This window comes from Xiphophorus hellerii, chromosome 24 (assembly GCF_003331165.1).
Source record: "Xiphophorus hellerii strain 12219 chromosome 24, Xiphophorus_hellerii-4.1, whole genome shotgun sequence".
NCBI classification, from domain to species: domain Eukaryota; kingdom Metazoa; phylum Chordata; class Actinopteri; order Cyprinodontiformes; family Poeciliidae; genus Xiphophorus; species Xiphophorus hellerii.
In genome coordinates this window covers 4,055,586-4,069,050 of record NC_045695.1, presented here as the reverse complement: position 1 = coordinate 4,069,050, position 13,465 = coordinate 4,055,586, and the positions used below count along the sequence as shown (strand labels likewise).

The 13,465-nt window shown below is 38.1% G+C and overlaps 1 protein-coding gene across 1 annotated transcript in view; it reads left to right on the top strand.

Moving 5' to 3' along the window:
* Nucleotides 1–7,391: 7,391 nt before the first annotated feature.
* The window catches only part of LOC116716212 (fibronectin type III domain-containing protein 5-like), a 29,631-nt gene continuing 23,557 nt past the window's right edge, over nucleotides 7,392–13,465 (top strand). Inside the window, exon 1 of the mRNA XM_032557106.1 lies at nucleotides 7,392–8,047. Within this exon, the coding sequence (XP_032412997.1) occupies nucleotides 7,960–8,047 (88 nt within the window). The 5' untranslated portion in view covers nucleotides 7,392–7,959. The remainder of the gene's footprint in view (nucleotides 8,048–13,465) is intronic.

Genomic DNA, 13,465 nt, shown 5'->3' with positions numbered 1-13,465 from the left:
TTGCAATTAATTGCTGTTACGCTGATCACTCTTTATAACATTCTGGAGTATATGCAAATTGCCGTCATAAAAACTGAAGCAGTAGACTTTGTAAATATTAACATTTCAATCATTCTCAAAACATTTGGCCATGACTGTACAAAGCATGATTTGAGGATTTCAATCAAATTGGGTAAAACCTACCCATGAAGGAAAATCCATTATTTAACTGTTAAACTGGGCTTAAAACTAAAATCTGGGTTCAGAGAGATCTCAAATGACAGTGTTTACTGTTTTTTTCTAACAACTGGATGTTATTTACTTCAAGTTGTTTGGGAGGCATGCCAGAAATCTTTTTTTTTTATTTTTGTGAGATCATCACAAAGTAAACATACAGAGATTACTAAACTCTACTGGATTAAGTCCTTTGGTCAGATGGGAACTTTTGACAAAGACTTTCAGGTGTGTTTGGAGTGGATCTGCCGCACCAGAACCGGAACTTACTTTTTTTTTTAAATCTTTCCTATTATTTTGGTTTCGGAGGTGCTGACAGAAAGCGTTCAAATATTTTAACTTCTTTTATGTTTCAGAGATGAGACTTCGTAGACAAATACTCTATTTATCTTAGAGTAATTCAATCCAGATTCCACACATAGGATTTTGAAAATGCATAAAAAGCATTTAAATGAATTTTCTATCAGACTGATGAGTTTGAATCATAAGCTGCATTTCCATCGACCATATAATTGTGCAATTTAACATTTTGAAAATGAATTTGCTTAATGAAAACAATAAAGGAACAAAAATATTTACTGCACCTAATGTTGGACAATCTGGTGTAGAGTGACACTACAACTCGTCATCTTACACTTAGATCAGTGATGAGTAGCAAAGAAACATTTTAGAGTGACAGGACGTCAGCATCAAAACAAGAAAATGGGCATTGAGGCAAATCACAACACAGTGACCTCGTATAACCGAAACAAAATCCTCTACAAGCGCGGCACGAGTCTCTGATTATAACGAGAAATAAAACTAAAAAAATGAGACGGCATCTGTTGTTTTTCCACCTAGCAGAGTCTGACCCCGACAGTATTTTCAGAGACTTTTGCATCTGCCGCCGCTTCTTGGACGGGTGAGTCCTGCAGGATGGACGTGGGGCGCGTCACTCAGACTGACGTTCCTCGTGGCTGCGGCGCCATATGGGGAGCTGCCTACTTTACTCCACGCATGGCTGGCTCCCATCATTAGCAGAGAGGTAAATAAAAGCAAATTAGGATTAAAAATAAAAAAAGGAGTTTGCCCTTAAGTGGAGATCCACGTGGTCCATCGTGAATTTGCAGTAGGGTTGATTTTTTTCTTTTGTATTAAAACTTGTAAAATAAATTGTCAACCCCCAACAGGGGAGTGTTTTTATATTTATGTTTTTGAGCTTTTATGAGCAAAAATTTGCATACGCAGCTCATTGAAGGGAGCTATGAAGACTCCGAACCCTCCAGCTTGTATTTGTGCTTAATTTCCATGACTCAACGCTACAGCGAAAATGAAGTTTGTTGAATAATCATAGTTTTGGGGGCGCATTTAAGACACTATGACAATAGCACACATAATAGTGTCTGACAGCTTTGAAATAAGTGAACTACATTTGAGTTTTTGACAAAAAAAATTATAATAATCATGTTTCTTAGAGGCTACTTCAGTTGTTCTCTGTGGGTTACAATGGGATTTAGTGAGAACTAAACATGGCCAGGTTCTGTTCCAGTTTATAAGGAATTTCAGCTTCACTTTTCAGGGCCTTCTCTGGTAGAAATGCCTGGTTGACTCACCTTCTTCTCTGATCTGCTGGCTCCCCCTGCTGGTCAAAACACACCAAGAAAAATCCAAGTGATTCAACCCGGAAATCTGTTGAGAAATACCAACCAGTTACATAAAGCAGCATAAAGTTAAACATCTTAGAATTTCATTTTGGGCTCAACTGGAAAGCAGCAGTGGCTCAATTTGATATGATGAGAACAATAATCTGTTTTAAATAAATATTGCATGTAGCTGAAGGCAATCCTTTTACTCAGCCTGAAGCAGACAATGAGGTAAAAGTTGTTATTTCCCAGAACATCTGAAGATCTGGAGAACATTTCTAAGTTTATCTGCATAGCACATGTCAGCGACAAGGGCAGTTCAAAGTGCTTTACGTCATAATATTATATAATCGTCAGTTATGAAACGGCAATAAACATTACATTTTGTCAAACATCATTATGAAAATTAGCAAGCAAATGCACATCAAACATGTTGACCAGTAGTTGTGTTTCCATTAAAAATGTGTGCAAAACTTTGATATTCTGCTAATGAGAAAAAAAATCAAACAACACAATTTCGCAATTGTGCAATTTCCACTAAATAAGAAGTGCAATTAAAATCACACGTGAATAAGTTTGTTCACGCCATAAGTCGTCAATAAACATGCCAAGCCGCTATCCTTCAACTACTTCCTGTCGTTCTCTTCGTTGTTCTGCCAGTAGTAAAATCCGGTCGTCGATCACATGACTCGTGTGATGTGAAATGTGTTTTTATTGCAGCTTTGCAAAATACACTAATTTTGATACGGCCAAAAAAACAAAACAACAGCAACAAAAAAAAAGAAAAACAACACCTCATCCTAGAGCAAAACGTTTTACAAAAAGCTGAAGTTTTTTCAGAATTGGTATGTTTCCATTAAGCAAATTTATTTTTGGAATTCCAATTTGGGCAATTACATGGTCAATGGAAACATTGCTGTAGTTTAATTCCCTACTAATAAAAGGCAACTCTAAGCAGGTGTGTTTTAGGTCTTGATTTACAGGAGCTCAGTGTTTCAGATGTTTTGCAGTTTTCTGGTTTCAGATTGGTGGTGCATAGAACACCTTCTTTTTGTGTGATGGATAACCATTCAGCTCCTTCAGACTAGCCAACAGCAATTAGTAAACACCTGATCGTACTGCTAAGCTCATATGAGTTACGTCTCAGGGAAATGCTGGTAAAAGCTTTGCTAAAGTGTAAGTAGAGGAGAGATGTGATGACTTCCTGAAGTTTCAGAAAGCGGAAGCCTCTTAAAGAGACAGAAGCCCACTTTTATGATGGTAAATTACAATGTCAAACTTCTTTTTAAGTCATATTTGATGTGCAGCATTTTTGTAACAATTGTAGGTAACATAGTTACTTGATTGTGCTGTATAATGACACTATGTGGCTGGAAAACACAATACTTCCCTTTTAAGGTTTAGCTTTGGAAATAAATGTAATAAGGCAGTTTTTGCTGTATTTTAAAAAATATATAAATTAGGGTAACACCCATTCATGTATCTGTTCATTCTCCTTTGTCCATCCATCGTCCCTTTCTGATTTCTCACACTTAGAATTCTTGCCATTAGGAAGCATCTGGAAAACTTCCAGAGTTGAAGGGTTTTCCATCTTTCTGTAGACAGTCGGCTTTTTCAAGACGACGACGGGGCGTTTGAGGCTCTTCACGACGCACCCGGAGCAGATGGGCCGTTTTAAACCCTCCTCATCCGCTCTGCTTTCACCTTCCCTAAGAGGAGCCGCCACAGGGAGGCGCCGCCAGCAGATGTCTGAGCACATCCCAGCCGGCGTCTGTTTAACAAAATAAAACATTGCCTCTGCGCTCTGTGGGACTCGACAGATTTTCCTCACACGAAAACCTTTTCGTATGACAATGTATTTTAATTCAAGAATCCTTCCACGGAGATTCTCAGCAGTTTGTAAAAAAAGGAAATAAAAAATATTAATAGTAACAAAAAAAATCCATTTTAATATGCTGATGATAGCAATGCAAAGCACCAGATTCAACTATTTGAATTAATCAACTTTGCTTCGAAACATACCTCAACAGCAAAAGGCAGCCTACATTTTAGGTAGATTAAGACATTTCTTGTCAATATAAAATTATCTTGAAATAAACAAGCCCTTTTTCTGATACTTACTTTATTATCTCTGTGTAATTAACTTTTGCAATAATCTTAACAAACCTCATCGTACTTTAGATGTTTTTGATCTCTGACTTCATCGTGTTGAGATTGAGGCGCTTCTTGCTGGGGAAACTGTTAAGTTCGCTCATTGCAAGAGATGAGGCATGTGCTGCCGAGGTTATGGTTTACTGCTAAAAGCCTCTGCATACCAAAACGTGTTTTACAGATGTAATGGTTTAGTTCCCAATATCTCGATAATGAGGCACAGTTTTTAGCTGATGTAATGTTTAGCTGTGGGGGGCGGGGTTTGCGGGGTACATCTTTCCCTTCCGAAGGATCTATTGTGCACCATTTCCGTTTCAGTTCTGCGCTCTCCTTCGATCTCGATTCAAGGTGTCATGTGAAAGTCTCCCATGTCTAGTGCTTAAGAAAAAAGATCAGAAGAAATCAAACGCCTCAACCAGAGATGGAGGCATGTGGAGAGAGGAGCTTATGAAACGTGTTCTACTTGAAGCCAAACAAAAATGTTGGATAAATGCCATGTAATATGGTGTTAAGGGCTTTGCGGGAGGAAGCAGGGGATGTCTTTCTTTTCAAAGTAGATTATAAAAGTCAAGGTCAAGATGATGGCTTTTTCACAGCTACGCAGCTGCCAGATCAGAATGTAACTTAATGATGATAACATTGTCTAGAATTGCGCCGCTCATGGAGGGAGGTAGCTTTACTTTCATTCAGATTTTTCTTCTTTTTGGAAACTTTCATTCCTTTGTTTCTGGCACAAAAAACAAAAAGAAAAACAGCCTTTTTGTTGCTGTTTTGGGCAAACGCTCCTTCTAGTTTTGGATGCTGTGCAGTTGATTTGATTTTTTTCGTCCTTTTTTTAAAAATACTTTCTCATCAAAATTTGTTATGTGTAACCACCAGAGGTGGGGACTCGAGTCACATGACTTGGACTCGAGTCAGACTCGAGTCGTTAAAATCACGACTTGAGACTTGACTTGAAAAAATGCTCAAAGACTCGGACTTGACTTTGACTTTCATGCCATTGACTTGGGACTTGACTCGACTTGAAGCTGTTTACTTGAAAAGACTTGATATTTTTTACTCAAAGTCTTAAAATTTAAAACACATTATTTATAAAGTGGCGTCATTAATTAATGTCACTCACTCCGTATCAATATGCGCAGACCGTCACTATGTTTTTCCTCTCTCCTTATGTATGTATGTGTACGTAGCTGCAGCACAACCAATCAAATTAACAGGATTTGGACGTTTAAAAAAACGCGGCAAAGCTACAGAGCTCAGGGAACGAAATACGAAATAACCGCTCGAATATGCTTCCGCGAGTAATTTCTTTTGGCTACGTAGGTTATGAACTTTCGACTAAAAAACGAACTGCAACTTGTAAAACATGCAAGACGAGAATATCGGATGGAGATGCCACGACGTCCAACTTTGTCCGGCATTTGAAGCTTCACAAAGATCGGTAGGTGGCACTTTTCTTTTGCTGTAAGATAGTTGACTTTAGCTAACTTCGTGTTAGCATGTGTACTCCGGGTTAAATTGGTGATGATTTACCATAAATCCGGTCCTTCAAATGCCTCCACAAATAATGTGCACCGTGTTAGCTCAGGAAGCCGGTGGATAGTGAGCGGGGCTCCGGAACAGAAAGCAGATTCTGGACCTGAACACAGGGAACAGAGTCTCTCTGTCCCATCATGATGATGAGCCGGGTCTAGTATCATCTAAGGATGGTTGGTGTATTTGAAGACATCTACGTTGGAAAATTATATTGACAATATATTGTTTACTGCAGTCAGTGCATTAAGTCAACTGTTTTTGACTTAATGCACTGACCAGCGTGACTGTCACATGTCGCACAGAACCCATTTCCAAGTAGTATAGCTTTGCTGGGGAAAAAAAAAAAAGACCAAATACAGTGACTGTCCCAAATAAATGTTGTGTTTAGAATATCTGTCCCATATTTACGGAGGACTGAAACTAACATACTTAGAAATAAAAGCAGAAAAATAAATGCACCAGACCTTCCTGAGTTTACTTGTGATAACTTCATTTATACTTATTTCATTTTTTGAAAACTATGATTGTTGTAGTGTTGATGTTTATTTATGAATAGAAGGAGTAAACTGAAGTCAAATGTAATTCATGAAAGGCTGTAATTTATTTTCTGACATCTGTTTACTTCTGACAGATTTGAAGAATACCAGATGAATAAGAGGATCACAAATGAACCTCAAATACATATTTTAAAAAGAACAAATGGTCTAATATTTGAATTTTATGTATAATTGCAAATTATTAAAAAAAAAAAAAACGACTCGAAATGACTTGAAATTAAAGATTCCTGACTTGAGACTTGACTCGACTTTGCCTGTCTTTACTTGAGACTTGACTCGGACTTGAGGACAGAGACTTGAGACTTACTTGAGACTTGCAACACAGTGACTTGGTCACACCTCTGGTAACCACAGCAACAAGACGGTTTACAACAGGGGATTGACACCTGCAAAAGCTGAAACAATACCACTACCGAAGCCCCAAATGCCAGAGGAGTTGAAAAGGCGACATGATGGATACAGAGCAGGAGAAAAGGAGGAACTAAAAACCATCTCCTCCATCAATCATAACGGACAACGTGAGATCATTAGCTAACAAGTTCTACGAACTTCAAGCCTCGTCGCGGACTCAGCAAGACCGTAGGGAATGCAGTAAACTCTCAGCAGTAAGTTTCTGCCTACAGTTCGGCTGTGTTATTTCGGCAGCTGCTTACGTTCCACTCTCAGCGGTTGCTGTGATGTCATCAGCTCAGTTGTTGCTAAGCTACAGGCACGACGCCTCAATGCATATGCGGTAATCTCCAAGCAGATTTTTCTCTGCTTGGAGTATAAACATCTTGTTCAGAGACAACCTGTGAGAAAGCTGAAGAAGCCCTGCGGGGTTGTTGTGAGGCCACTGATTGGATTGCTCTGTGGCAGCCACATGGAGCGGACATTGTTTTGTTGAATAACAGTTTATCACATCTTGACAAAGAGAATCTTTTACGTTTTCCTTGTTTGTAAAAATTTTTTGTATGATCTTAACATAAAAACAGATTAAATGGGCAGTATTATGTATATTTACGTCATGTTATGCCTGTCTGCTCTCCTGCCAGTTTTTCCTACCACTCAACTTTCTGTTGAACTGCTTGAATACAACACTCTGGATAAATGCATAGTGAAATAAGTTGTAACTTTTTGAGCTGAATTATGTAAGCGTCTACTATATCCCACACTCTAAAAGATGTCATGTAGCATGGAGTCATAAATCATCGATGTTCAGAAATATTGAAGAAGCCATCAGACCTGCTAAAGGTTTGAAGGCATTTTCATATTCACCTGATTATATAATCAACAGTTGGCTGTTTGAGAGGGTGAGGGGGGCTCGGGGTGACACCGACTGGTCCATCCTCTTTCTCGCTCCTCCTCATCCTCTTCATCCTCCATGCTGTGTTTGGTGACAGGATTTCAGCGCAGACCTGCTGTGTGCTTTTTGGTGGGGGGGCTGAATGGAGGAGTTAATGGAGCTCCTGCAGACATTTTCTCCTCTTCAGGGATCCCCACTGTAGATACAGACAGGCCAGCCTCAATTTGCTGTCATTTCTCCCAGCGAAAGCCGACGTTTCTTCGCTCCCCGAGCGGCGAGCTTGACCTGAGGCGGCGAAAAGGCGCATTTTTATCCCCGGTGGACACAGGCGTAGCGGAGGTGAGCGGGACTACCTGTTTGCTTCCCCCGCGGGGTTGCGCGAGCGTGTGTCGCCCCGACTGATATTCACTGAACGGCGCCGCCGGTGCTACATACCTACTGACCTACTTTGTGTTAGTTGGGAGTGAAAGCGTTGAGGCGGCTGCGTTTTTAAAAGAGATGAAAGGTGTTGTGGACACAGCGGTGACCCCGCGGGGAGAGCTCCAGTGAAACAGTCAGAAGTCAAAAGGGAGGCGGCGGCGCGGAGGCAGCAGGGATGGCCGCGTCTCATCACCTGGACCCCGGGCTGCTGCTGCTGCTGCTGCTGCTGGCCTGCTGGCGAACACCGGCGATGGTCGGTGGAAGTAAGTCAGTTCGTCTTTTTGAAATTGTGAATAATGCATCGTGCTAAATATAGTTCGCGCTATAGCAGCTGGTTTTAATTCCCAATTCAGTTGAATTTGTTATTTTAGCCGACAAAAAGGCTCAGTCAGAATATCATAAAGTTCATTTCTTTTACTAATTTCATTCAAAATGTCGAACTCGTACTACACGCATCGAGCATTTCAACTGTTTGTTTACATTACCGTATTGCTAAAATAAATAAATAATTTTATGAGATTATAGCTATCACCTTTGAAAAACGATTCAAGTCAAGGTCTATTAATGGAAAGTTAAGTGGAAGAGGGAAAGGCATGATAGAGAGAGTTTCCTTTCAGCTGACAGGAAGGTTTTACAACATTAGGAAAACATAATGTGATTTTTGGCTGTGATTCTTAACCCACATTCTCATCACAATGAACTCAGTGCTCTCTTCTGTAGGTCTGATCTTGGTTGCTAAGATCCATATTAGATTAAAGCAAAACAAACCATCCAAGTGGCCAAATATTTCACATAAAAGCTTAACTTTGATATATGGTACCCACTGATGTTGCAGACATAATATTGACATCATTTCAACTTGATATATATATATATATATATATTTAAAAAGTTTTGCTCAAAATTTCAAAAAGACTAAGTAAAACATAATTCTAATACCTGTACTAAATTGCAACTTCATATTTAAGCAAGTTCTGTTTATTAACATTGTGTGATTATAAATGTGGTCACATCGGTAGTAATTGCATGTGCTGAAGTACAAAAGTGATTTTTAATGTAATTCTGATTTTTAAAAAATGTAATTCTGATTTTCTTTTTTTTTTTGTTAAGCACCTGTTGTAAGTGTAGAAATACGTGCATTCAGATTTGCGCATCTTCATTTGATCATGTTTCATACGTTGTGCACATGTAAATGCTACGTTTGCTTTGTGCGACATTGACAGCGTTTCCTGTTATGGTAAATTGTACTGAGCCCGTTTAAAAGTATTTTGCTGAAGTACATAAAGTTATTTCTCGCAGCTTGATCTTGCTTTCAGTACTACCAGTGTTCTGTTATAGCAGAACTGTGAGCACTTCCACAGTCCTACAAGATTGAAATAGCTAAAAAAATAATAATGCTGAGGCTCTGGTAGATGTTATATTATTCAGTATAACAGAGCAGAAATTGATACATGTAAGCTTTTATTTTCTAATCCCAAACATCTTGACAAGCTACATTAAATGTGCAAAGATAGTCATAGACTGTTAAGGTCATAAATTGGCATGTACAATATTTCATGTTTTGTGTTATGCCTGAAAATGTGATACACAAAGCATCAAAAGATAAGTACTGCACCATTGAATCGTCAATTTAATTTTTATGTTCTGTCTGCTCACTTTTACATGCAGCTTTAAATTCAAAGCATTACTGAGTCACTCATATTTGTAAGTGAGTATTACACTTGTTCATGTGGCATGACTGCACATGCTGTGACAAACTGGACTTCACAAGCAGGACCAGGAAGTTCTGATGCTGTGAAGTGTTGTACTTGTCCTTTTGTGTGAGACCGGTACTTTTCATAGCTGTTGCAATAAAAAGGAAGAGTGTACAGCACTGATATCAACAGAGAAACAGGAATATTTCAGACATTAAAGCATAATAAAACATGAATGAAGTATCTCAAATAATTTATTTTGACTCAGTGATTCCTTACCGCTAATAGAGCAATCAGAGCAGATCTGTGCCGTATTGGATGACTTGTTTTCCTCTGGATATTAACCAGACACACTTGTCGACTCTTGATGCCAAGTAGCAAAGTTTTCTCACCTTCACTTCTGATTCTTGGGGTGTAATGAAAACTTCTCTTTACTGTTTTTTGTTTTTAGTTCCATGAAATACAAAGTTCTACATGTCCTAAACATTTGTTCTAAATTTCAGTATTCTGGCCAATCAAAAAGGGGGTTTTCATTGGATGTTGTCTGTGGTTGCAGGAATCAAAAATCAAGATGTCATCTGCGTAAAGGCAGACAGTGATGTACCTTTACACGTGTACGGCGGTTGTTGTTGATTTGTTCTCTAGCAAAAAATTCTACTAGATCTTTTTGAAATCAATTTTTGCCTTTGATTAGTTCAACTGGAACAAAAGTTTGAATGTTTGTTACGATAGATGAAGTAATGAAACGCAGGAAATTGTTTAAAATATTTGGATGCAGCTTTTTTTTTAAAAAAAGTAAAAAAGACAACAAACCAAAAGAAGTACAGAAACTGCTGGTCATGACCGCATCAAAATTTTACAGAACAGTACTTCTGTTCATTTTATGGTGCTTCATAAACTTGGCAAATGGTTATAAACTGGTATTAAAGACATAAAATAAACAAACGCAAACTTTTATCTGCTCTCCTCGCTAAATCTTCCTCTCATAGATCTTCCCAAACGTCAACGTTCTGCAATGAACTCTAATATAAGACTTTAACTTGATTTAAACAGTAGATACCCATGTATGTAATGAAATCAGAAGCACTTACAGGTACAGTTAGTAAAGCTCCGCCGGGGAAACCTGCATCCGTCTGGCGTTAGCGTGCATTTCATTCCGACACTTGCCACCTACATGCAGATTTTTAACAACCAGTCCAACCCCCACATGGCAACAGCTCTCCCCTACTGTAGCAACCCACCCTCAGCCAACACAAAGCACAAACCACGGAGCCACATGGATGAATGGTTTCTCTTGTGTTTTGACTGAATTTATTAGGTTGTGACGAGCAAGTCCGTCGGTTTTCAGACGATTGTTATTCGTTTTCTGTACAAAATGTTTTTCTTAACCCACACCCAGGATTAAATCTTTTAGGATCACATGTTTTACAAAACACCGTGGTGAATTAATAAAAGTGCCAATGTTATTAAATATTGTTTGACTTTAACACATTTTTTAAGTAGAAGGCTTTTTTTCTTTTCAAAGTCCAGACTCTACAAGAATGAAATGTAAATCATTGACGATCAGATTGCTGCTTCCTGGATGTTCACATTTGCCTCTAAGTACAAAATGGCCACTAGAAGTCAAATGGGAATTCAAAACCTCAATCAGGAGGCAACTGTATTTGCAAAATGAGAAAAATGTGACTTCAAAATTACTATCCCTTGAGGAAAATGTGAGTGCAAATGCAAGAGAAAAGTGATAAGTTTCTTTCAGTCGCAACTTTATGATCCAAATGCATCAAAATTTTGGGTCATTTTCATATTTTCACTTGTAGTTGTGATGTTTTCATAACTGAAAATCTACTTAGGCGGTGTGTTGCATAAGTTTTTCTTTTTTTTTTGGATGTTATGTTTTCTAGAAGTTTTGAAATTGATAAAAACTTGATTAGAAGGAGGAAAAAGGAAGTCGTGATCATTTTAAATATTCTGGTTCAAGAATACGGCTGCAGGAGAAAACCAGCAGAATTCTATAAAAAATATCCTCATAGATTTTTAAAAAGATTATTTTTATTTTTTTTAAAGATGGGTGTACAGTGAACCCTTGTTTTTCGTGGGGGTTACATTCCAAAAAGAACCCGCAATATGCAAAATCCGTGAAGTAGTTCCCTTTATTTTTTTTTTACAATTATTATACAATGAAATACTCCATAATACATCGAAACCAAAGAACAAAACCTTTTTACAGGCCCAAGCATTTGTTTAACAAATAAAAGTACTGTATAAATGTTTTTTTTGTTTTTTTTTTACAAATAACTACTGTACTGTTAATGGCGACTGAGAATCCATTTTACTTTTGTTTTTGGTTGTTTTGTTTATTTGGTTTATCAGCTCAAATGTTAAATATTCTTTTGAAAATAAAGTGTATCTATCTTTGGCAGGAAATCACATGCATTATTACGTCATTTCCATTAAATTGGTGTAAAAAAGTCTTCAAACAATATTATCGTTTATCACAATAATTTTTGAGACAATTAATCGCTCAGCAAAATTTGTTATCGTAACAGGCCTATGCACATAATATAATTTTATAGCACAATCAAGTAACTGCTGCCTTATTAAAATGCTACATATATATAAAATATGACTTAAAAGATATTTGACTTTGTAATTAAAATTGGGCCGATATCTCTTTAAGAAACTCCTGAAGAAGTTTTCTAAAACTCCGCCTCCAGGAAGTCCTCACAACACGGCTCCTCCATTAACCCTTTAACAATGTTTTTACCAGCGTTGCACTGAGAAGTAGCTCCTATAATGAGCTCAGAAGATGCGCAGTATAATCAGGTGATTACTAATTGCTGCTGGCTAGTCTGAAGGAGATGAATGGGGGAATCGCGGGGGAGAGTTGATCTGTGAGCTGGAAGCTTGGAAACTGCAGCTCCGAGGAGAAGCTTCGTCCTTGAAGGCGGAGCTAGGTCCAACTGGGCGTTTTGCACAGCTGAACGGGTGTCATGGAGATTGAAAGATTTTTCAAACATGCATGAAAGAATCAAAGCAATACTGAGGGAATTGCATTATAACATGATGTAAAGCTCAATATTACATAATACTGCCCCTTTAAATTTACCAAAAAAGTTGTATTACATTTTTATTTATTAAATATGTCAAGGAATTATTGAAATGCAAACTTATAATAGCAGATGCAGATGATCCACATGTATGTATATTTTATTATGCTATGGTTTCTGTTCTTTCCATTCCAGACAAATGGCTCAAGCTTGTGCTTACTGTATGTTTTTGTATAACACTGCTGCTTTAAAACGATATGGTGCCACAAAAAAAAAAAAAAATATATATATATATATAAATTAAAACAAACAGGTCTGATTGTGTTCCAAGAGACAAGTCCTTTTGCACTCTCAATATAAAGGACAATTAAAAATATTGCATATCTGTGTGTTTTTTAATAGTTGGATGGGCTTTATATTGCGTTTGTCAGATCTGGCAACCCTGCCGAATGGGCACCATGTTTGTTACCTGCGAGAGCGAGGCGCATGCGGGATCGAGATACAGGAACATGAAACCAGCGTTCTGTAAAACTTCACACAGGTCAGCTGTACATCTTACCCACATGCCCTACCGTAAGTTTAGCATCTGTGTTTCCAAGCAAAATCCAGCTTGAGATTTTCTGTTGCCCTCAACAAGACTAAAGTAATCAAACCCAAAATAAGCCTGGTGAGAGCGGATGTTTGCCTCTCCTCTCAGTGTAGAGTAATCTGTGATGTACAAGTGGAGTCGGACGGTGGACTGTAGATCACGCTGATGTAATAGTTAGCTAATAGACTTGGACAGCTTAATCTGGATAATGGCTTCCCACCACTTTGTAAAGATGGATGGATGTCTGCGCACGTGTTGGAGTCTGAGTGTCCATGCTGTACAACGTCCTGACAAACTATGAATACTGATTAAACACGCTCATACTGAGTTTATTATGAAAACATTCCAGCT